The sequence below is a fragment of the Mycteria americana genome, chromosome 9, assembly GCF_035582795.1.
Source record: "Mycteria americana isolate JAX WOST 10 ecotype Jacksonville Zoo and Gardens chromosome 9, USCA_MyAme_1.0, whole genome shotgun sequence".
In the NCBI taxonomy this organism is placed as follows: domain Eukaryota; kingdom Metazoa; phylum Chordata; class Aves; order Ciconiiformes; family Ciconiidae; genus Mycteria; species Mycteria americana.
Window position 1 is genome coordinate 14,190,042 of NC_134373.1, and position 24,418 is coordinate 14,214,459.

Below are 24,418 nucleotides of genomic sequence, written 5' to 3' on the forward strand. Positions count from 1 at the left end.
ATACTTCTCTGTTTCCTTTACAGAGGAGCAAGATTTACCTCTGTTGTGCTTTTAAAAACATGGGCTCCATAGCAACAGTGTGAGTACCTTCTGCAGGCATCTTCCAGGGCTACTAGTCAGATGAATGTCATGTCAGACAAACAGGACTGGTATTTCATGTCTTGGCAGCTGTTCAAAACCTTCACCTTTATGTATGAATGCATTTTAAAAATTGAAAGAATAGTTCTATATGTACTACAGAGCACTGATACTGCGCTTACTACCAGGCATGCCTGCTGACTTCATCCATAACAGCATAGTGGAGCAGGACTGCGTGGAAACTTTTAACTGACTAGTCAGGAAACTGCTTTTTTTAAAAAAGAAAAGAACAGGAAAGGAAAGATGGGAAAATATGTGCTTTGCACTGAGGGAAATATGAAGTTGTTGGCTCCTAAGGTCTGATCCCAAGCCACAGTCATAGGTCATCTTTTTTTGTAGCACGCTGCTGAATTACTTGAATTGACTTTACCCTTACGAAAGGCATACCTGCATTCTTTCTGCCCTTAAAATACTGCTTTGCAAAAAGTTCTGCTAATATTTACCATACAAAAATTATTTCTACAATAATAATAGTTTACAGTCATAATGTTTGGGTTTTCTGTTTGATTATTAGCTAAGATGAGATCACATTTTTGCATTATGTATGTTGAGTTATACCACCTGAGATATATGTTTATACTTATGCTCTGATCTTATGAATGGTAAAAGAGGAGACATTAACATAAGTATCTCTTTCATCAACTGACCTGTTCATATATTTGCCTTTTTCAAGCAACTGCATATCCTCTCTTCAAAAAAAAAAAAGGGAAGGGGGAGAGAGAGATAGAGACAGGACATGTCCCACACTGATTCACTTGATAGTGTCCCACACTGTCATCACTTGATAGAGAGTCAATGGCCAAATGGCTCTGGAGTGTGGAAGAGGAGGAAGTGAACTAATTGTGTTGGTCGGGTTATTCTAATTGTCTTGATTAGAGCAGAGGGGACATGGTAGCATCAGCTAATAGGGAGAAGGAGGAGTTCAATTTATGCCTAGAGTAGTTGAGCTGCAATCCCTCTGCAAATCAGGATAACTTCTACTGGGGAAAAAAGATGCCTTCAGTGGGAGAAGTTACATAATTACACTAAACAAAATCAGTTATACTGACAAAAGCAGTCAGTCAGTTGACTTCTTTGTAAAAAAACTCTGTTTAACCAATACTTTTACCGTAAAAGTGAAGTACAAGGATTCTGCCAGTCAGCATTACTAACCAGCTCCAGCAGAGACCGTCTGAGCATACAGCACGTGCCGGAGTGGGGCTCTGGTACTAATTGGGTTTGTAGCTGTAAATGTCATACAGGGACACTAGCATTTAAAGGAAAAGCAGAAATACTGTCATGTGTGCTGTGTCAAAGAGGTGTTAATAACAACCACAGACATCTCATTATATCTTATCCAAACATTTTTAGCCTCGCTTCCTGAGCAGGTTGTTTAATGTGACTGTGCTGTCTGTCTTCAACCCTCCACTCTAATATTATTTGAACCTGTTGGTTCATTTTAGCCACAGTTGAGAGAAAGACAGAGGTGTCAAATACACTGAGTTTCTATGTGTTTTGTGAAAACAGGTGGTCAGGTGAAGGAGAGCTCTGCATTAGTTCTTTCCAACTAAAGCAGCAGCTTTTGACTACATTGTTTTGCCCATGGACTCCACACAAGAGGGCATGGGAAGAGGCAAGGGATCCAGCTGTGAAAAAAGTATCAGGCAGACCTCAGACCTTGTAAGACATAGGATAATCCAATCATAAGGAAAAAAAAACCGTGCAGGAACCTGAACTGTGTCACTACTGCTAGTCAAGGACTACTCATTCTCAACGTGACTGCTGCTCACAGTTACTGTTCATGGTATGACTGTGGTTTGCCTTGGCTGTGCTAATTCTGTGGCCAAATCCTACCTGCCAAGTCAGCATCCCTTCTGGCTGTCAGCAGGAGCTGGCTTGAGCTCCTCCAGGCAGCCAGTGCTGGCCCATTCTGTTGTGGGGAAAATGGGAGCTGTCTGGAGCGAGCGCACAGTACTTCTGTGGTCTGGTGTCTTCCGTCTAGGCTTCAGGTTATGGCTTTCAGATGGCCGTGGCTTTTAAATGCCCAGTGTCTCAAAGCTGGTCTTCTGCCTTTGTTTCTTGAGAATTGCTAAGTATCCTTTGACTGGTCTCTGAACTCTTTGTTAGAGATGCCCAAGTTAGCGTATGCTTGTTCAGCGCTAGTCCAAGCATACTAATATTTATTCCTCTATTTTTAGGGAATAAGAAATTACTCATTGGTAAAATAAATAAATAAAATTTAAAAAGGGTCTCACATGGGGGAATAATTACTTTTCTTACTGGATCCTGAGTGTGGACCTCTGGCATGGTGTACAAACCCAGACTTTTCCCCCCCTCTCTTCTCCAGGCTGTCAACGCTCCATAGGCTTGTCCAATGGGAAAGCCAAGGTGTGCAGCTACAGTGGATGGTATTACTGCAGCACCTGCCACGTGGATGACAGCTTCCTCATCCCTGCACGGCTGGTTCATAACTGGGACACTTCCAAATACAAGGTAATCTCCCTGCAGGTTGGTTTGCTAGCAAGTGAACTGAATTGCTCTTTAGATAGAAACACAGGTATTGCAATAGGCTGAAGGTGACAGACATTGACTGCTAATACTATCATCTTTGTTCCTCTTGCTAGAATGAGCCCTGCTCTCTCAACAGGACAGATGTTTTCATCAAAATTTCCTTAGCCAAGCCTAAGGCGTTCCGCCACAGGAGCAACCATGCTGCTCTTTCTTGGTGGTATCTTTTCCATCATTGCTTATCTGGTTGCTCAAGAGACAGGAAGGGACAGAACACTGAAACATCTCTTTTAGCCCTAATCTTTGCAGTTATGGGGCCCTTGAGGAGTACCTGTTTCATGAGCACCTGACTATGGATTGGCACTGCTTGGTGATTGATGCTTAATTGTGGAAATGCCCACAGGAAACTGGCATACCCAAATGTGGTGTTTGCAAGGCCCAGTATGTCCTGTCTCTTGGCACAAACATTTCAAGGACACTAGAAGGACATTGTTACAGCACTTGTTTGGACCAGGCAGCCAAAAGTAACATAAAGAGAAAATTCTACAGTTGTTCACTTGCCACACAACCAGCTTTTCTAAAACTTAAGTAACCTGCTATTTGCTGCTGTCCCAGTGGCTGGTTGCTAGATAGGGGCAACTGATTACATGCCTCAAAGCATTATGCCAGCAAACATGGTAGCAGTGCTGTTTTGCCATCTCGGGGAGCATATGCTGAAACAATAACAAACTCATAAGGAATCCAGACCATGTTAGAGCTTCAGACCTAGAAGCCACTGTTAGGAGAGGCTGTTTGATGTTTTGTGTCTGCGAATATTATTATTATGGGCTATTTGAAAAGGAAAAAATAACCGGTAAATGCCCTATTAGAGGAAAAGCAGCTCTCTTGAAGAAGAAAATTTGTCAGACGGGGATATTATTAAAAGATAGCCAGAGCCTGCCATCAGGAAAATTATAGTCTTGCGCCATGAAATGCAAGATTCTTTAGAGTTACAGAGTTCCTACGTGTGGAGACAAAACCCCCTCCCTTTCCTAGAAGCCAGGAATAAATATTTAAGAGTTCTTTTTTGGATGCTTTTACCAAGAACTAAACTTGCTAGCCCACGGTAGTATAGGTAGCCCTGATCTGGGGCAAGTGGATGGTAAGACAAAGACCTCATATCAAGCTGTCAGTAATACTGCCAAGAAAATAAACTGTTTTGTTTTCTAAACCTGCAGGGTAAAAACTATGCTCTATGCTCTGTTTCCTGTGGTCTTGGTATAGGCAGTTGAGGCACAAAAGGAAACGGGACTTTTAAGTTTAAGCATTTGTTGAAAACTTAATCTACTGTCATCGCACTATAATAGTGAGAAGTTACCAGTTTGCACTTTTTGTAGACAGGCAGAACAGCTTTGAGGTGGCTTGGGAGGACAAGCAAATTCTGTGCAGATACTTTACCAGTCTCTGTGCCAAAGCGCTCAGAGAGATGGATTTAAGACAAGAACACCATCCCTTAGGTAGGAAAATGCTACAGCATCCCCAACTATTAGAGCAGAAACTAAGGCAGGGAGGGAAGGTGAAGAGGACATCATGTGCCACAGTGGCAGTGTGACAACTGAGCTGAGATCACTGGTTGGATCTCCTCAACTCCATCCCATCCATGTATAGCATTAAAATAACAAGTAGTTCTTGTTACTTTTGTGAAATCTTTGGGGTTTTCCCCTTTCTGTTCAATTCTGCATACATGTGTTTTTATTTCTGTTCCTGCTATACCTCCATGGGAACTAAGCAGTACTTTTCTGAGGTGGAGCACATATTTCCTGCACTTTTACATCCACATCTCCTTTCTCCATTCAGAGATAAGGTCTGATGTTTATTTTTTCTCTGTGGTCTAAAAGGCAACTTAGTGCTGGCTGCTGCACTTAATAGTTATAATGAAACTGCATGATTCTTTAGTAGTGTATTGATTAAATGTGCTGATTTGGTGAAGACAGATGTCTTGTCCCTCTTCCTTGAGGTGATCTTGGTAGTAATAATTTTCTTTGGGCTCATTTTTAAAGGAAGATCACTTAATTTGCCAGCATTTCACCTCCCATAATTGGCTAGTGTGTCCACACAAAGCTGTGCAGCAACAATCCAAAATGAAGCTAAACAACAGAGCTTCCCCTAAGCGCACAGCCCTGCCCCTCGCAGGTAGCACAGCAATGCCTGAAAGCGGAGCTTCTGCGGTGGGTGACGTGCTCCTGGCCGGGCTCATAGCACATCCCAGAGAGGTCCTGCAGGAAATAAGCACATACCACATTTGATGGTCAGAACTGAAACAGGGCTTCAGTCTTCAAAAGCTTCTGTGTTTCATACAGTCTGAAATGTGCCTGTCAGTCCACCAAATGGAAGGAAGGTGAATGAAGAGTTTGAAAACCTGCACTCCCTCCCACTGCCACCTTTTCCCTGACTCTGCAGGGGTTTCTGGGGTCTGTCCACTGGCAAAGCAAGCACCAATAGGTACTCTATCACATGAGCTTTTAATTGGGCATGTTTTTCTTTTATGTGTCATGGACTTGACATCTGAGCAGCAGCTGTAAACTGTTGCATCAATTAAATGAGTCTTGCAAATGGAGAGGTTCTTGTCTGCTTTTGGCAAGACAGGTCATGAACAAACAGAAGCGGTAGAAATTGGTAGAGTTTTGTCTTCCCATACCCAGGATCTTGAAAAACAACAATGCATTTAACACCTGAAAGCACATGGGTACGAAAAGAATCCCCTTGACTGCAATAAAAGCTCTTTGAAAGGACTTGGCAGTTAGGCATGTTTCTTCTGTCATAACCAAAGCAGCAGTTCAGTCCCCAGGTTCACTTTTTTCCTGTCTCCCTACTGTTTTCATATTTGTGTTTTTCACATGTTTGTGTGAAGGGAAGAGAAAAGAGGCAATCTTGTGAGTAGCCTTTCTTCCTTTTACTTAGGCCAACTGTCTTCCCTGTTTGCATGCAAAAAAAAGTTAAGTATTGCAGTTTGGTTCAGGTGTGGCTTCCAGCCTGCGCAAAATGCCAGACAAACACAGCAGGAAATTAACTCCCTGTGCCAGAAGGCTTCAAGGGACGCTGACTTCTGGTAAATTGAATTCTGAACTGTAAGTTTGCAGCCTCTAGAAAAGAAAGGTCTGGAAATGTTAGCATCCATCCTTGTATGACATTTAAAGCTAAAATTCTGTTGCACTTCGCATCTTCTCACTCCGTCTGGCTTATTTAATAGGATTGTCTAGTCTGCCCAGTAAAATTGTGGGACTGTGAGTATGCTAGTACATGTACTAGAATATTGACTGGTAGCAAGCTGAATTATTATGGCTGCCTGACCCTTCCCATTATAAGACTGCATTTCAGCTTCTTGTAACTTTGCTATGGTTGGCAATGTGAGTTAATGTTTTAAGTGACCTGTGTGCCTGCATCAGGCATGCAGAGTGAACCGACACCTACCTGTCAGCCAGTGATGCTGGGCAAAGCTACTTTTCCTGCAGTCAGCACTCTGCAGGTACATTGTCTTGGCAAGGAGAGAGAAAGGTTTGCTTTGCTCCTCTCTCTTCAAAGGCTGCATTCAGACCATGCAGCACCAGAGCCGCACAGTAATACTTTGTCATTGTAGTGCACGTGTATTGCGGAGTCACTCAGGTGACCTCAATTCTGGCATTTTTTTGTTTCTGTACTTCTAACGTTGCAGCCTCAGGAGGGTTGCCCCATACAAGTGTGCACAGGTGTGGGTGTAGTACTTAGACAGTAATTGCCCTCTGGTTCCTGAGACAGCAGGGCAGGTGGATGAGGAGCCCGTCACTTCAGCAGGGTCTTAAAGCAAGGAAGTAAGACTACAAGGAACGCTGGGCACCAGGTCCTCCTGGTGGGAGGTGCTACTTGCTGTACCAAGTATTCATTGCCTCCTAGGGAATCACTGAATACGTGGCTTAATTTGTCCATTGGCAGAAGAGGAATAATATTTACTATAGATACAGCAGTTGTCAGGGGATTGCAGAGATATTACAGCCAAATAGTTTAATGATTGTAAAAGCAAGTTGTTTAACTGCAGTCTCTTTTGTGCACTGCAGTTAGCATGTCTAATGAAACATCAACATTGCTAGTGTTAGAAAATTTGACCTGTTTGGGGTTTGCAGAGTTTTGTTCTGCAAAACCCAAGTTGCCCGTGCTGCTCCTTACACAGCATGTTGCCTGTGCTTCCATTCAGACAGCACAATTCCTTGTATGTGCATTATTTAAAAAAAAAAAAAAAAGAGAGAAAAGAAAAAGAAATGAGTGGGATATTTAATGCAAATAGGTGAGATATTTAATACAGCTTCAGGGCCTGGGAAACCTCTGGAGTTATGGTCTGCTGTATTTAAAATTACACATTGTATTATCTGTGTAGTTATTGGTGGGAAGGCTGGCCTTGGCATTATTTCTTACATTTTTATTATGTGTTGTGAAAAGGTTACATTTGGGGCTAGCTTTCCCTGTAAGTAGCTAGTGACTCCTGTAGTTAGTAACTGGTGCTGGTTTTGGAAGTGGTGCTATTTATAAGGATGTATATTGCTTTTAACTGCTTCCTACCTTACAGCACCAGAAGGGAAATAACATCCTAAATCTCAAGAGGCTATGGTGTGCCCTTTCCCCTTTTGTTAGCCTAATTCACCCTCCCTCAACTCAGTGTAAACACTGATTTAAAGGTCCAGGAGGACTAATTGAATTGTGGAGCAAATAGTATTTCTGTAGCACAGTTTCAAGTGATTTGCAGCTCATTTCAGATAATCCCATCTTCTCTTTTCCAGCTGTGATAAAATGCAGAAATAAGGAATGAGAGGGAATTTGGCCTTCTCACCTCAGAAACAGGAGTATCTTTTCTAGTGGGAACAAAAGTCCCATTAATTTATCAAGATTACAGTAGCTCTTTGCAGGTGGAGATAGAACAGAGCACTATCATGAAAAAGGTGTAAGAAAAATTTCTTGCAGATGAAACATTGGGAGTAATACCAGTAAAATTCAACTTTATTTATCTGTATTTAAAAAAACACAACAACTTGATAGATGTGCTTCTGATTATTTTCTTTTACATAATTTTAACCATACTGGCTGAGCATGAAACAAATAGGAGTAGACCTTTACACTGGAGTTCTAGACACTGGGATAGTACAATGTGATTGGATTTGCAGTGTGTATGTTTCCTTTTCTAATGTTGTGCTTTGGCACTTACCTAATCACTTGCTTCTTGCCAAAAAGAAAACAGCAAACAAACAGAACAATGTTAACAGGGAAGAAACTTGGTGATCAGTTTTTAGACTTGAATAACATCTAGTAAGCTATGTTACCCTGCAGTGAAAACATGCGTGGCTGCGAATATTGCTGTACTTTGAGTAAGTAAGCAATTATCTCATACGCTCAAGTTTGATGGGCTTGATGAAGTTTGACTTGGCTATAAGCAGAGACAGTTGGATCTCTCTCAGCTCTGTCTTCATCTGTAATTGGTAACAGAGTAAGTTTTCAGATGCAGAGAATAGCTGACAGATCACAGAGGGGAAGATCTGCTTAAAAAGAGTTGGGAGGAAAGCCTAGCTAAACTGGTTGCTTTATTTTTCAGGTATCAAAGCAAGCCAAAGAGTTCCTGGAATATGTTTATGAGGAGCCATTGATTGATATCCAGCAGGAAAATCCGATGTTGTACAAGCATGTTGAATCTCTGGCAACTGTTGTCCGCCTGAGACAGCAGCTAAAATCTCTCCGAGCCTATTTGTTCAGCTGCAGAGCAGCAGTGGCTGAAGATCTGCGTAGAAGGTAAGAACCACAGACAGCATACAGCAAAGGATGTAGTTTCCTTGTCATGTTGCTTTTCTCCCCCACCCTTTTTTTTTTTCTTTCTCCTCACAATCTAGTTCTGAAGGTGTTACCTGTTTAGAAAGATGTTGTGCTTCTGTCTGACTTCCCTGGGCAGCTGGTTTATCTGCTTGCAAAGAAAATGGTTTTATAGGGTCTGAATATCTGAAGTTGTTCATGACAACTGTTAGCCCAGGGTCACATGTTGTGGTGAGCATCTTTTACTCCTCCTCAGGCTTCCTGGCTGTGAGTATTTTCAGTCAGGTGTGATACTTCATGTTCCCAGCCATGGCATCGCAGTGTGGTAGCCACTGTTGGGACCTTTGAAACGCCTCACAGCATGGCAAAGTGTGAGAGAGGCCAGAGTCAACCACCCTTCTGCCCTCTTCCATGATACGATCTTGCACGAAGGCAGACGCCTGATGTAGTACCCTGGCACATGACCCAGCATACAATTTATGTGACACCAGAGCAGTTATGTTCTTGCTCAGCCACTATCTTTTCCATCCATGACATGGCTGTACTGACTGTTTTGTTTATTGGAAAACACATGGTCACAGCACAGCAGAAGGTGTTTCATATTGAGTTTTCTGTGGTGGAAACACTAGTTTTATAAAAAGCGAGCTTCATTTTAGAAGTGCTATATCTTAGTCCTTTCAGCTGCTGCTGCAGTTTTCTAACAGGCTAAAAATGAACAATCTTCATAAAACCATCAAGCCGCAGTTGCGACCTTAAAAAAGCCAAGTTGCTTTTGTCATGGATCTCCAAAAGAGATGGGGAGATGTCTCTGCCCATGATATAGTGTGAGGTGAGTGGCTCCAGGCACATGCAGCTGACCTGGTTGTAAGCATTTGTATACCCCAAGTTTGTAAGTAAGACAAGATGGCAAATAGGAAAGCCACTGCTTTGAAAATTATGAGCTGCCAAAGGGCAAGAAAGCAGATGACATCAGTGACTGTATTTTGAGCATGGTGTTTTAGGGATGGGGGACCTGAATTCTCTGGGAGGGAGAAGAGGCTGCACTGGTGTCTTTACCCCAGGTAAGGATTGAGGCAGTCTGTTATTCGGTATATAACCTATGTCATTGCTTTGATGAACTACCTAGAACAACTAAGAGAAGGATATAGCAACAGGTGTCTGGAGAGCACGACTGAGTTCTTGTGTCAGGCCCACTGTGTGTTAATATGTGTTTGTGTCTTACTGCTCAATTCTTATTATTTGCTAGGGCAGCTTACAGCATTTTAAAAATTAGGATGATTTTTCTTTTATTCTGGAGGATGGTTTTATCTTGCAGAGCTGTTTTGCTATTCAGCTATAACAACTTCCCTATGCCATCCTCTTCAACTGCAATAAAACTAAAAGGAGAATAAGATTTGTGAAGGCTGCCATTCAGAAAAGGTGGCAGAAAAGAAATTATGCTTTCTGATTAATGCTGAAGAAAAGAATGCCCTGAGTAAAATAGACAGGAGGAGGCACGAGACTGAATGGACTTGGGTAAGAGAGTGAAAGATGAGAGATCAAAGGAGGCCTAAGCAGAGAAATCAATGGACTAGAGACAAAGGGATGAGGGAAAGCCAGGAGAAGAAGAAGATTCAAAGAGGGGAAGGAATCTCAGGAAATTAAGAGTTAATGAAGAAACCAGGACAAAGAGGGAGCCCAAAAACTTACCTCCAAAAAGGAAAGATGACAAGTGCTGAGGAAATGGAGAGAAGAGAGAATGGACAAAAATTAGCACAGAAATATGTGCATGGTCTTTTCTTAGGGTGGGGAGGAGAGAGAAAAAACTCCCTGTATCAAAATGAAAGACCCAGAATGGCAGAAGGGGAAACTGGGAAATAATCCAAATGCTCCCTTTTCTTATCTAAGGGTTCCTTCACAATGTCTCCAATTAAAGCTCTCTGTGGTGGAGAGGAGGATCCCAGCCCAAGAAGGGTTTGCTTTTGTGCTGGGGAAGCATCTCTAGTTTGGTAGGACTTGTTAAAAGTACTGTAAAAGCTACTGAAGGAATGTACAAAACACACCTTAGAGTCCAGCTCCTTCGTGGTCTGTGAAGTCTCTGTTGGGGTGGGTTTGGTGCTCAGTTGGTCCCTCAGATCTCCCCTAAGAGGTCTGCAGAGATAGAAAGGAAGAAAAGTTCTTTTCCCAGAAGGAGTTATTCCTTGTTCAAAACCGGTCCCAATGGGTTTGCTTTCTGCCTGTAGTATCGCAGTGTGCAGACATTCACTATCAATGTGATGGCTTTATAGAGCACAGCTGAAAAGTAAACGAAGAAAATATGTGATTTAAATTTCCCTTTGGCTCATCACATGGGCAAGTTGCAAGAAAAGGAGGAGTTTAAACAATATGGTGAGACAGCATTCCTAAATTTAGTACTGTTTCCTAGTTAGAAATGAAAGGCTGGGGGAGACAATCCAGTTATCTGTCTTGCTCTAAAAACATTCTTTTTCTGCTTGGTCTTCACCTAGTATGTGAATGACTATTAATCACAAGAAAGTGAACATAGCATCCTGAAGACCTGTCAGACCCATATAAACAGACTGAAACAAACTGTTAATATTGCTGTCTAGGGAGAACTAAAAACAGACTGATTAATTGTATTGGCACCTTGCTGCCTTTGGGACACTGATAGAGCCTGCCTTATTAGGGAAAAGCAGATCACTCTGAGGTTTCTTTTATTAATACTATTTGCGTTATCATCTTCTTTAAATCTATACCTTGCTCTTGAACCCAGATTGCAAAATGAAGATGGCAATGAAGTTGGAAACTCTTGGTGTCCTCTGGGAAGACAAAACTGGTTTTAGTGCTTACAAGTCACTTTTTCTGAAGAATTCCAGATGGCTATAAACCAGGTTAGCTCAGGATCCAGTTGGCTTAAATGTGGAAATGTTATTTATAATGCTTGGTGTGCATAGATAGGTGCTTTGGGAACTTTGAAACTTGGCATCTAGCAAGAGGACTCAGGGCTGAACCACACTGTGAGCTTTGAAGAAGCAAGTGACTAAGTAGAAAGAAAGGAAGAAAAAAAGGGATGAAGAAAGGAAAAGAAGCAGAAGAAATCCTAAAAGTAGCTAGAAGGCTCGCAATAAAAGTGGTCTTCATCAGTTATAATGATTTGTTCTCACCTATTGCTCCACTGGATTCTAAGCTCTTTTTGTATTTGCAAGGGAAAAAAAATAAAGGAACTCAGACTTGGCTGGGAGGAGAAATAAGGCCCTCCACCGGTGCATATCAGCAGTGTTCCTCTGAGATTAGCCAACTGAGACTCCAAGCCTGTTGCTGAGCTCCCTGTTCTACAAGGGACATTGTTGTGCCTAGTTTTCTGTGGCTGTCACCTCAGTGTTGCAACAGACATAATTTGCCTTAAATGTCTTTACTCAACAAGTTCTCGCTTGTTTTGGTTGCCTTGCTTGCGTGGATGCTGTTCAGGCAGATACATACAAGACCGAAACCTAGAGCCAACAGAGAATTAGTACAAATGGAGCTGTACAGATCCCACCACCACCTTCAGATTGTGGGATGATGAATGAATGGCACAGGCAAACAAGATGGAGTCAATAAAATTGATAGCTGGGAAAGAGCGAGAATCTCTGAGTCCATTAAATAATGAGGTTATTCTGTGAAGCCATGCTGATTGATGCAAGTTTTATTCTGGTTTTGCTTTCTTCCTTTTATCTCTACACATAAGACACACTAACAGCGTGTCGATATGCCACAGCCCCTTTTCCTCTGTTCTTGTCATGGTTGAAGGCTCTTCAGGTTAAGGGGCTGTCAGAATGTTTTTTTGGGAATTCTTCAGGCACCTCCATGTCTACTGTAGGGTAGGCTAGGTCAGGTCAACCTGGGAGCTCTCTCTGGGCTCTCTGCTCTCTCAGCTGTACACCTAAACTTGCAGTTCAAATGTTGCTAGCTCAGATATTTTAGAGCGCAGCGACACAAGGTAAATGTTCTGCAGCACACTCTCCTATACATTAATGCTCGTTGCAGTGCCCTCGCTCTGTAAGTAAATCTGAATGATTGTGAGAAACTGTATGGAAAAATTTCCCTCTTGTTGCTCATCTCTGTCTGATACCATTTGTCTATCAGCTCTAGAACAGCAATACATCAGTTTTATCCTAGCAAAACTCCAGTGCTGGATACATTACTTAGCGTCTTAGAGGAAGACCAAATTAGAGCTTGCTGTTGCAGCAGGAGGTTAAAGGTACACCTCCGCTGCCACAGACATGTGGTCCTGGCTGAGCCTGCCGGTCTGTCAGCACGATGTGAAACAAGCCCAAATTCAGTTATGCTGAACAATAGAGTCCTGTCACTTCCTACAGTGAGGCCTTAGACATATCACTTCTGACACAGGAGTAGATTACTTTCAAAATATTTGTGTGGCAATTGGGGAAGCTGTCTAAACACATCACAGGAATCCTGATTGATCTTATGCAATCACTATACCACCAAATACCTCATGTATGTGAAGCTGGGGCTATGTCATCTCTCAGACCAAGGACAACAGAAGGTCATTAAGTCATGTCCAGACTGTCAAAGGAGACTGTTTTTTCCATTTTCTTTGCAATGGGTAGGCCATTTGGAGAGTGGAAAATCCCAACGCAGGAGAACAAAGACACAACTTGTGAAAGCAATAGACTGCAAAAAGAAAGTTTGAGCAGGAAAGGAACAGAAGGATGTGGTTTCATAGCACTCAGGACTCTGAGTTAACGGCAAGACCAACAGAAGAAGAAAATTTGTTGCAAGGGTGATTGGAAAGAGGGCGAGAGAGAAACTCATTCAAAGAGGATATCTGGATATCCTGAGAGGATCCAGTGTTAAGACCAAACAACACCTCAAAGTGAGGAAAGGTGAGAAAATAAATGCAGAGAAGTATGCACGAGCCATTTGTTGTTTTATATAGATCCTGCATGCATGTAGTCATTGCAGTAGCTGAAATAAAGCATGCCTGTTTGATGGAGCTCTGACAAAGAGACCACCTCTTTGCTTCAACTCTTGTGTCTTTTTGAAGAAGTAACTGTGCGTGCAGGGTCCTTGCAAGTTAACATCTTAAAAAGCATTTGGCTAAAACTGTAGGGGATGCAGTTAAGGGGGACTTCGAGCTTTCATTTCAGCTAGGAGTAACAAATAGAGTTGGAGCAACAAGATGTGTGCCAGAGCAGCCAGGGTGGAGGCAGTACTGCTGTCTGTTCGAGCCAAGGGAAGGTTAAAAGCACAAGCCAGTGCTCTTCCATGGTAAGCATCCAGCTGAGGAGCATGCCAGGGTATATACGATACGTTTTCCAGAGGACATGTGGGTCGTTCAGTTCATGTTAGCATTTTCCAGTCTAGGGGCACACCTGCATCTCCTTGTCAAATAGATCAGTAATATTAGACATCTTTCGGAATGGTAGTTTCCATTCACCTTTGGAGACTAGACTGCTTTAAAAAAACTATAATGATTTAAAAAGAAGTTCCTGTTAGATCTGGACATCACATTAAATATGACTTGTGCCGTTTCTGTCCCTGTGGTTTTATATCAGAACTTCCAGCAGCAAACTGCAAGGGTTCAGAAGTGCCTGACTAAAACAGAGACCATTTTCTTATTCATCATTTCAGGTTAGTTGGGGGATCTACACTATTTTGATTTCAAAATGAAACTGTGTGCCTCTAATTCTCTGCATCCTGCTTTTAGTAACAGCGGTACTTGATTCCTGAGTTTGTTCTGTAGTAATTCCTGTCTTTCACAGTGTTACTGTAACCTTGCTCAAGTAACCACAGAGGAGAGAGAGTTAGTGTACTGCGTTTTAGCTGAAAGTTTATATACTGCTTCAGAATTGCTGATGGATGATAAGAGTAACTGTTTTAACATAGGGATGCTCATGGGGCATTTCATAACAACATGAAACAATACCTTACCTGGACATGCTTGCTAATAAATCTAGCACTTAGTGTGGGCTGAAGACATTTAGGAATGGCTGCTCCCAGAACATAACCAGAAGAGTGTTCATACCTCACGAATGTGAAATGAGTCACAAACACTTGTTTAGCCAAACCCATAGAATGAGAAAAAAAATCATTAATCTGGTGTAATACCACAAGAATTAAATAAATCAGTAGTGTTTTGTTTTAAATTAATTAATTTATTATTACCTTTAGACTTTCAAATCACCGGGTTTCCCAGGGCCCTGCTTCCCTGGGTAACTTTTTTTGGCTGGAAAGTTGGAGTTCTCCTCTCCCAACGTGCTTCCAGGAGCTGAGATTTCCAAGGAAATACAAAATCAAAAGCCTGAATAAAACTATAAGAATTAGCAACACTGGAAAAAAAAAATCCTACCTTTCCCCCTCACCTCTGATGCTGTTCTCTACCTTAAATTAGCAGATTCCATATCAAATGAATTGCAGGAGAAAACCTAGCAAGAGATGTTATTTACCCTGCCACATATATTTGGGATAACCGGCAATTCACTGATATCCCTCTGTACTTTTTCAATCAAATAGGAACTCTGAAAAATGGGAGCTCCTGTCAACGAGATCAGAGCGCACGTGGTTCCTGCCCGTGTGCCGCGCATGCAGCCGCAGCTGTTAGTGGTGCACGCTGCAGGGACTTCAGGGGTCCTCTTGCCCCTTGTCTAGGGGGCAAAATAATAGGGGAACAGCGGTAATCAGCATGTGCTTGCCTGTCAGCTGCTTTAGTTTGCAGCGTGATGCAGTAGCTTAAAGTAAATTGGTGGTGGCGTAAGTTGCAGTGCCAGGGTATGAACTGTCCTGGCTGAGGAGATGGCCTTGGTACCTGGGGTGCTGTGCCAGCTGCGGGCGTAAGCAGCTTCCCGCAGAGGGGTGGAGAGGACGTCTGAATGTAGCTGCGTGCTAGGCTGGTGCATCTGCGTCTCCCGTGAGTCAGAGCCCAGTCATACAGTTCTCAGCCTGGTCCAACAAGACGCTCCTGGCTGCCACATGAAATCCTGGTGCCAGCTTCTCCTTCCCCCTCCCATCCTAGGTTTCAACAGGCTTTTTGGTACAAAAGAGACTTGGTTGTGCCCACCTGCTAGCTAACTTGATTTCTTTTGATTGCGCTGTAAAAAGAAGAGTTCGGTCTGCTTATCACGTTTGTACTTTGGTTATAGTGTCAGGCTTGGGCAGATTAATTGGTTGTAGCTTTAGCAGAGCTGTCAGGGTATTTAACCCATTGGAGAAAAATTACCTAAGCTGATGATAAACAGGCTTTAAATGCAGAGCAATTACTTAGTGCTAACAAAGCACCATGACTACACACTTTGTCCAAATGCAAAAAGCAAAGTCTTATCAGTGGTTCTGTTTGCAGGAGGACACTAGAAGATAACCTTTGTTTGTGCAAATACTTACCTGATAAGATCATCCGGAAAGGGAACGGATGAAATTTCTGGTTCTATCTTGCCTGAAGGTTATGCTTCAGATTACAAAGTATCAAACAAAAAAGAATAATAATCACAAACCGAGAATGCTCAATTCTGTCTTTTAGTTGGACCGAAAGTCTCCGATGGTGGGTTTCTTTCCTGCTTGCATTGATTGCTTTTATTTCTAGCGCATAACAATAAAGCAATTTAGAGACCTTTAACCAATAGGACTTTGGATTTCATTGTTCACAGGAGCTGGCAAAGCTGGAGGGCTGGTTAGCATTGAACTTGGTTTGTTCATTGCAGGCTTAACCCTGACTGGTAGCCAGGGTTTACAGCACAGCAATCCAGTGACTCACAACTGTTCTGTTTTGCATCCATGGTGAAACTGGTCCGGGGAGTTTCCAAACTGTGAAAGCTTAGGAGGTGCTTTTAGTGGGACGTGCACTCAATACCATTTGCCTCTCAAGGGTCACAGGTCGCATTCTGAAGCAGCAGAGGTTTGAGTTTTTGTGATGAGTCTTAACATCTTGCGTTTGACCTCTGTCTAGCTCACTCCAGTTTTTTTCTGTGTTAAGATTTGACTGGAAGGACACTGTTTATTGAATGCTTTTAATTGACCAACTTTAAAAAAAAAATCCAGTTTGTTATAGCTCATCGATCAAAAGATTTACAAAACTGACATCTTTTATTGTGCTTTCAAATAACTTATTAGAGATTTCCCATTTGGTGTTTGCAAAGGACCTTTATATCAAGGGAAGAATAAAATGCGAGCATGTCTTTTTGGATCAAGGCCTTGTATTAACCCAGGCATGCTCAAAGCTCCATCTCATGCAGAAAGTAAATACGTATTTTCTAGTGAAATGTTTCTAAGTGTAGTTATCTTATCCTGCTCTATGGTCTGTGTCAGATTTTTAGGCGTGAATGTGATTTTAGGTTGATTTGGATGCCATGTAGTACTTTGTCTGGATGCTAATGCAATGGCATGGTGTTTGTGTGAGCCCCATCTTGCCTGCTGCACTCTACTGACTTTGGCTTCCTTTGGCCAGTTTCAGTTGCAGTTGACAGAGGGATGGAGATGGCAAAGACATTACGTTCCTACTAGTTCCATGAGAGGAAGTGTCTGGGTCGAGAAACAAGAGGCTCTGAATTAGTCCTGTGTGCCCCCTACTGAAAAAGACTTTCTATAAGCCATCACCTCATTAGGCTCAGGGAACCCGTGCGGACCAGCAGGCTGTTGGAAACCGTCCGTCATTCACTTTCTCACGCACTGGAGTACTTGGTCTGTGTGGATTTCCTGCCCCAACTGATTTGCTTGCATTTTATGATGAGGTTTTTTGAAAATGTGTTTGAGTTTGATATTCTGGTGCCTCTTATGCTCTTGTTCCCCACCCACTAGAGGCTGACAAAACTGGCAATAAACAGATGCATTTTTGGGAGGTAGCTTCACAAGTTATATTCAGGTAGCTGTTGAGTTTCAGTTTTTCTTTCCGAGTGGGACTAATAGAAGTTTTCTGGAGGAGATCTTAATTGCAGACATGCAGCACAGCAAGATGTGTTTTTGAAACAGCCCCTCAGCTCACCACAGGTGTGGTGAGGGCACATCATTTATATTTTAAATGATCAGGGACTGAGCTGCCTACTTTTAAGCTATTTCAGTGGTTTCGCACTCATGGAGCTGTGTGCTCTCCACCTTTGGTGACGTGGGCAGGTGTTGAGGGAGTGCTTTGCACCTCCGCGTGTATTGGGAACCGTACAGGAACTGGTCCGGTTGCTTCATAAGAAATTTTGTAAATGCTGTTGTATGTGCGAGCTCTGGCTGCTCAGCTGTTTTTCTGTGGCCCACCGCAACCAAATTGTGATTTTTCGAGTCGGTAGAAGGACAGCAAATCTGAAGCTGGACCAGCCTTACTTAATGAGGGGTTTTAATGCCTCAGTTTCCATAGCAATGGAAATAAGCACTCCTCTCACTTGAGTGCCGGATATGTGCATGTGTATATGTGTCTTGCATAACACTGGGAGGGCAGGGCCTACTTCTTTCCTGCAAATATATTTGGAAGGGGGGAAGAGTGTTGGATGCTGGCTCTGCAGAGCTGCTGCTGCAAACTAACATATCTCAGGGAGGGGGACAGGTACAGGGAGAGGGTGACTGTCACCAGGGCCTGTGCAGGCTGAGACCCCCCTGACAAAGGAAGTTCCTCAAGCATGAGTTTGCTTTTCACCTGCAGACTTTTTATTAGGAGTTAGAACTTGCAGGAAATAAAATGCAGTCCTTGAAGGCAGGGGAATGTGATGTTAGTCATCGATACTAGTCATTGACAGTTTCCGCCTTATGGGCTATTCAGGCTATTTCCTGCAAAAGGAAATCTTTCATTAGCTAATTATTTTCCTTAGCAGTGCTGTAAGGGCATCAGCAAATAATACAGTTCCTGGCAAAGCTACTGCACTGCTTAGTGCCTGCCTGTGTGATCAGGGGAGACTAATGGGGAAATTTTAATGAAAGAAATTCATGAGAGCTGAAAAATACTAATGGCTTCAAAATGCTGTTCAGAGTTGACTCCTTAGCAATCTATTTTAATAAATCTTCTACGTGCAAATGAGGAATCCCAATGTCATATGTTGTCTGATATCTGGATTTTGACTGTTTTCTAGTGGTCTTTGACATTGTGCCAAATGTATTAAGAAGGTGTGATGCAGCAGAGCCACTGAAACACGTTCACCTCTAATAGGAGTGATAGTATAGCCTACAGAACTGAAAGGGGAAAATGCAGTATCCCAGTGAGGCTGCAGCTGAGAATTAGGTGGGTCGAGCGGACATGCTTGGTGAGTCAGAAGGAGCAAGGGCACAGTCCTGCTCCAGAAGAGCCATAAGATTGGCAGTGCCCAGTTGTCAGTGCCTTGCTTGCAGGACTCTTCCCCTCCCACCCCAATAAAGCTTAGATTTTTTTCAAAAGTACAAAAGGAGTATGAGACCTTGTACCACTCACCTTAACAGCAGTGTGAAAAGTCCTAGTCCCTCCAAGACAGCTTTGAAAGCATCAGTTTAAGATAGTTGTTTAAGACAACTAACAGAGTAGAATGAACCAAGGTGCTTCCATTATTTCTTAGACTCAGTGTTCTGCCAAAGATCGCAGTTGGTACTGTTATCCCTGCTGATCTGTGCTTTAGCTAATTATGTTATCGCAGCTTCTAAAATCTCTTCTTTGAGTTCCTGTGTACTTTCTTATTAGTCTCATATCATGATCATGTAAGTTCATATCGACTTTTCAGTATCTTTGGTTTTTTGAACATGTCCAGTCGTCTTTCTGTTCACTGCCATTCAGTTCTACCATTACAAACCAGTCTTTGCCATGCATTTCATAATATCAAGAATTTTGTTTCTGTATTGCCTTTAAAACTACATGATTGTAATGCAGGAACTGAGTTCACAATTTCTTCTCTAAGCAACACGTAGTGTAAAATAGTTGCACCTCTTGAGATATTTGGTTGCCTTTTTTGCAAGAGTGATGTGATTTTCCACTCCCCATGATACCTTAGCGTGGCGTTATATTTGTTCTGTGTGGATGAAAAAGAAAGCTGGTCAGCTGGTTGTTTCTCTGTGTACGCACACAACGATAGACATTTTAATTAGATGCACTTTTTCTCTTCCTGACATCTTTATGGCAGATACATTGGTTTTCATAAACTTTTCTTGCTAATATCCACTTACCTTTACAAGGTCCATTTTTCTCTGTAGTGTTACTTTAACCCAGTTTTTCATTTTACTGCAAGTCACTCTAATTAGGACATCTCTTCTGTGTTCAGGTTTCTGTAATTTAGCTTTACTGAGCAGCTCTGTCAGTGGATAATCAATGGTCTTGCCTGAAACCTTGGTTTATGTAAGGAAAATACGCCTTTCTCAAATAAGTCGTTATAAAGTCTATACCAATACGTTTATTTCTGTATGCAAAAGGGAATTGATATCAATCAACTTTATGTTGGAAGAAGAGTTATCTGCATGACATTTTTCCCAATATAGTTATTTCAGTTACAAAACTGTAAATCACGTCTGAAATTAACTGTTACAGCTTTCTAGCAGACCAGGAATCTTGTACTAAAAAACGTAAGAAATACTTTTAATGTGTAGTTTGAGTTATTTGTTTTTATTACTGGGTTAATTGTTTAAAGAAACACCTTCTGTGCTCAGGATGAGCTTTCAACAGCTGCAGATGTCACCATACATGCTTACCTGACAGCTGGAGAATGGCACTGGCACAGCATTCATTCTTATTGTGGAATTGTTGTGCCCATGAGGAATGCTGTAAAAGTAGCTGGTGCTTACAGGGTGACATAATTCCAGTTTCTGACAAGCGCTCTCTCTAGCATCATTGTTCTGCAGTCTTTTGGTGGGAAGAGGAAATCTTTGAGTTTCCCAGTCAAAAAGGCCTGACATACATCCATTTTTCTCTTTTCCAGGATCTTTCCCAGAGAGTATCTTCTCCAGCAGATCCATCTTTATTCTCTCGCAGACCTTCAGCAGGTAAGTTTCTTCAACTAATTCTACCTGTTACACATCAAGTCTGTTCTCATCTTCAATGCTAATTGTACATTCCCCCTTCTAGCTAATCATAGCATAAATAGCTTTACTTCCAAGCCATCTCTGTGGTTTATAGTTTAATATGAAGATGGGTTAACAGTGGCATTGGTTAGGGATGAGAGAGAGAAAGTCAGTGTTGAAAGGGGGCTGGAAAGAGGCTGCGAAAGAAAACTGTACTCTGCAAAGAGGACTGTGCTGTGAGAAATTTTTCATCTGATGAAGGAAGGCTCATCTAAGGCTCAGCCTACAGGTTTTTTTAGTAGTATTTATTTATATAGTAGACACATATATTTATTTATAATACATATAGTATTATAGTATATATAATGATATATAGTATTATATGTAAAATATAGTATATAATAATATATAAAATACAATTATATATTATAAGACATGTAGTATTTATTTATATATTAGACAAGTAGTATTTATTTCTTTGCTTGAAAGAATAGTTATTCAGGAATTTATGAGTTTGTATAGTCCCTATTGCAACATGCTTATTTACAAAGCCTGCTAGGCATTACCACAGGAGGTGAAAAAAATAAAAAAAAAAAACCCAAACCACAAAAACCTCAGCAAGCCTGCTACACAAAGTTAAGCCATGCAGTGTGACTATGATAGACGTGACCACAGAAGAGGTAATGTGCCAGCAAAATGTGTCTTTGCATTGATATTGATTGAACTAAGCAAGCATCTTGCAGTACATCTGCCTGAACAGCAGAATTTTATTACGTACCAGATTAAACAAGAATTTGGCAAAAAGGGATGAAAAGAGAGGATAGGGAATCTAAGGTGAATGTGCTGCAGTGCTCAGCTGCACAATGGAGGAAGCAATGAGGTAAGATGCGCTAGCTGACCTGGGCACATCTGTATTCACACTCTAATGCCATTGCCAGTGATTTGTAAAACACATTATTTTAAGCTTCTTCCTCTGATGTTTCCCTTGTCTAGTGGTGCCTTTTCTGCAGGATAACAGGTAGCATAGTTCTGGATGTTCAGTTGACACATTTAAGTTGAGGTAGTTTAGATGCCCCTCGGAGCTGGAGACTACAGAACTGCAGGAAACATGGCTTTTGTTGGCTGGTGAAGTCAGGGTAGAAATGATTCCATATATAAAGTAAAAAGGCCAGTCATCTGAGGTTTAAAACTGTTTCCACATCTTTTCAGCATGTTCTGCTATCTCATCTTTAATAATCAAGCCATGAAAAAGCAAGCTACTTAACTCCAGAGCTGCAGTCTCCCTGGCAGGCCTGTCTATTAGCCCCCAGTGTTTTGTAAGCTGCTTAATCAGTTCCTAACATTGGTAGTAGATGTTTTAGAAGCAATCAGCAGCTTATCAAACACCCTGAGGGAGGAAGGGAGGGTAGAAGTCACAATTCATCCATTGATTTAGCAGTTCCCTTTAGCATGTTTCCTTGTGTTTGTGTTTGCAAGACACCTTCTCTTCCCCTAAGGGCTCCAGCCCCCAACTTACTGTATTTAGAGGCAATATAATTTGATTACTATTTCTGCTGGGGTGGGTTAAATTGCATTTAGCTTTTAATCTAGCTATATCCTTGTCAGCCTGGAGAGGGTTTTCCACATTTCAGAGGCTCCAAGTTTGAAATCAGATTGCCTGTTTTTGTCAAAGGGGAGCCAGAGTGGAGAGGGGAGGAGGGCCACATTGAGAAAATGAATCCAACAGCTGGAGAAACACTAACACCCTTATAGCCCCTGCCTCCTCCCTTACCACTGCTTCCTCCCGATTGCTCATCATTTTCTACTGACCTGCAGTTTGGGTGTTTTTTAATCCTAAAAGTTTCCCCTCCTTTTGATTCCTCTGCTGCCTATTTCCTCATATCCATGGGCTGCTTTTGCACTGTATCCTGCTGTCATGTAGATTGCATGTGTTTGGGGAATTAACTAAAAGGTTTATTAAAGATTAATGGAAAGATAAGGCATGGTGAGTGAATTAGAAAAGCAGAGAGGGGTAATCTGCAGATATAAGCAACCTTTACCCTGGTTAGTCCCAGCTCAATTCTGATTTGTTTCCTAGCCAAGTTCTCTTTAAAGTTCCTGGAAAACATGGGTCGTTTCCTACCAAGCAGCTGAGTTTCAACAATGTGGTATGAGGGTCTGTTCTTAGGTGCAAAAAAGTTGAAATGCTTGTTTGCCAGTAGATGAAGCAGCATATAATCCTATTCCAAAATGAAATCCAATTTAAATCTCTTTCCAAGCTTAACAGAGCTCCATGGCTAGACCTTATGGATGTGGTAGAGTACATACTTGAGCTATCTGATGGTCTGGGAATGGTTGTCACTGGGATCCATTTGGACAGGCCTCTACTGGGGAAGACCTTAACTGTGAGGTTGAAAGCAGAGCAGAAAAAATGGAAACAAAATGTCCTTAATTTTGGAAACTCGCCAAATCGTGGTGAGGTAATGGTTTTGCTAGTACTTTACTCATTAACAAATGCTCATAGTGCAGGTGTGAGTAGGCCTGACCTTTAACCAAAGAAGCAGCAAGTGATGGTCTTTGTATGTGCATGTTTATTTAAAATAAACACAAACACACACATGTACCCCAGCAAGGTTTCACTGCAGACCAGGGCCCCAGGGACTACATTAAAGTTTACAGCGAGTCTGTCTATGGGCATTCCCATGGGGTACATATTCTTAGAATCCTGTTGTCGTTGTTGCCGTTGGAGGTGTTAGCAGAGGAGATAACTAATTAGGTGCATTCAGATTTAACAAGCAGGAACATAAAGTGTGACAGCTTGCCTATTCTGCCCCACTGGCTACACTTGCTTTCCTTTCCAACCCTCCCTGGCATCATCTGCCCAGAGAGTCATCTGCCCTGCGTCACCCATAACACCACTGCGCGTCTGTTAGCCAGGTTATCCAGGGCTATTCCAATCAATTAACGCTTTAAAGAGGGATACCTCCAGTTGTTAGGAAGCAAGTATTCACTCGTGAAATTGCTGGTTTTAACAGACATAGTGCACTGGAAAAATGGATTACTCTTATTTATGTGCGGTATAGTCCCTGATGGTGCAGTCACAGTCTGGGGTAGCTTCACCCTAAACCTACTGGAGGTGTGAACTCTGTTCTCTGCTGACATTACTAATGGACATCTCACTGGTTTTGTGGACATGTGGACACAGTTTATGCAAGCTGGAGTTAAAAACTATCCATTCATTTTGTGTGACTGGGGCTGCTTTTGGTCAGACTAATAGTTTTTACACTGTTAAACATTGATTTGGACAGACGCTGACTCAGACAAGACTCTTGATTTCTTAGGAAAAGTAATTCTTGCTACTTACACTAGATTCCATATTAACAGGAGCTTTTAAAGTAAAAGACTTGAAGTGGCTATTGTGACAAGTTCAAAATTCAGGTGCTTAATCCACACAAGAGAGTTAACTAACATCTTGCTTGGTTTTTATGTTAAATAGCAAGATATGCAAGCGTACAAAGATTATTGCAGTGATGGTCTTTACTGTAGAAACACTCTTAATCGTGGCAATTATTTCATCCTGGTTACACTACCCCCAAAAGAAGTGGTAAAATAAAAAGGATCCACGTAATGGCAAAAATGACTGGATGTTAAGGATGGAAATTGTGAGCGAGACAGGAGATTTAAAAAGATGATGATTCGAAGACTTGTTTACACAGGAACACTCAGGAAAAAAAAAACTGAAGTGACAAAATATGGGAATTTAAAATAATGAGTTGAATTACATTGAATCACTGTGTAAATACTGTTATTCAAAATATAAGTGGCTTTCATTTGGTTTATCTCTATTTACTTTGGAAGCAAAGTGAGCTAAATTGTATTAAGGCCACTTTCATTCTGCATGTGTATGTCCATACAGGGATTTAATGTAGTATAATTTATCCATTTCAACATTGTAGATAAACTAATCCATTAAAATTTAATTAAAACATCCATTTACCTTAGATCAACTTTCCTGACTATCTACCTGTAGATGAACCTACAAACAATGTGAAGAACAGTGGAGAGAAGGGATGAACAGGAGAGCCCTAGTTTCACAATAATA

The 24,418-nt window shown here is 41.7% G+C and overlaps 1 protein-coding gene across 6 annotated transcripts in view; it reads left to right on the forward strand.

Annotated features, from left to right (window-relative positions):
• The window catches only part of PLEKHM3 (pleckstrin homology domain containing M3), a 95,886-nt gene that overhangs the window by 38,510 nt on the left and 32,958 nt on the right, over positions 1 to 24,418 (forward strand). For all 6 annotated transcript variants that reach the window (XM_075511420.1, XM_075511421.1, XM_075511419.1 and 3 more), the window contains 3 exons: positions 2,465 to 2,610; positions 8,219 to 8,412; positions 20,256 to 20,319. In XM_075511420.1, the coding sequence (XP_075367535.1) occupies positions 2,465 to 2,610; positions 8,219 to 8,412; positions 20,256 to 20,319 (404 nt within the window). The remainder of the gene's footprint in view (positions 1 to 2,464; positions 2,611 to 8,218; positions 8,413 to 20,255; positions 20,320 to 24,418) is intronic.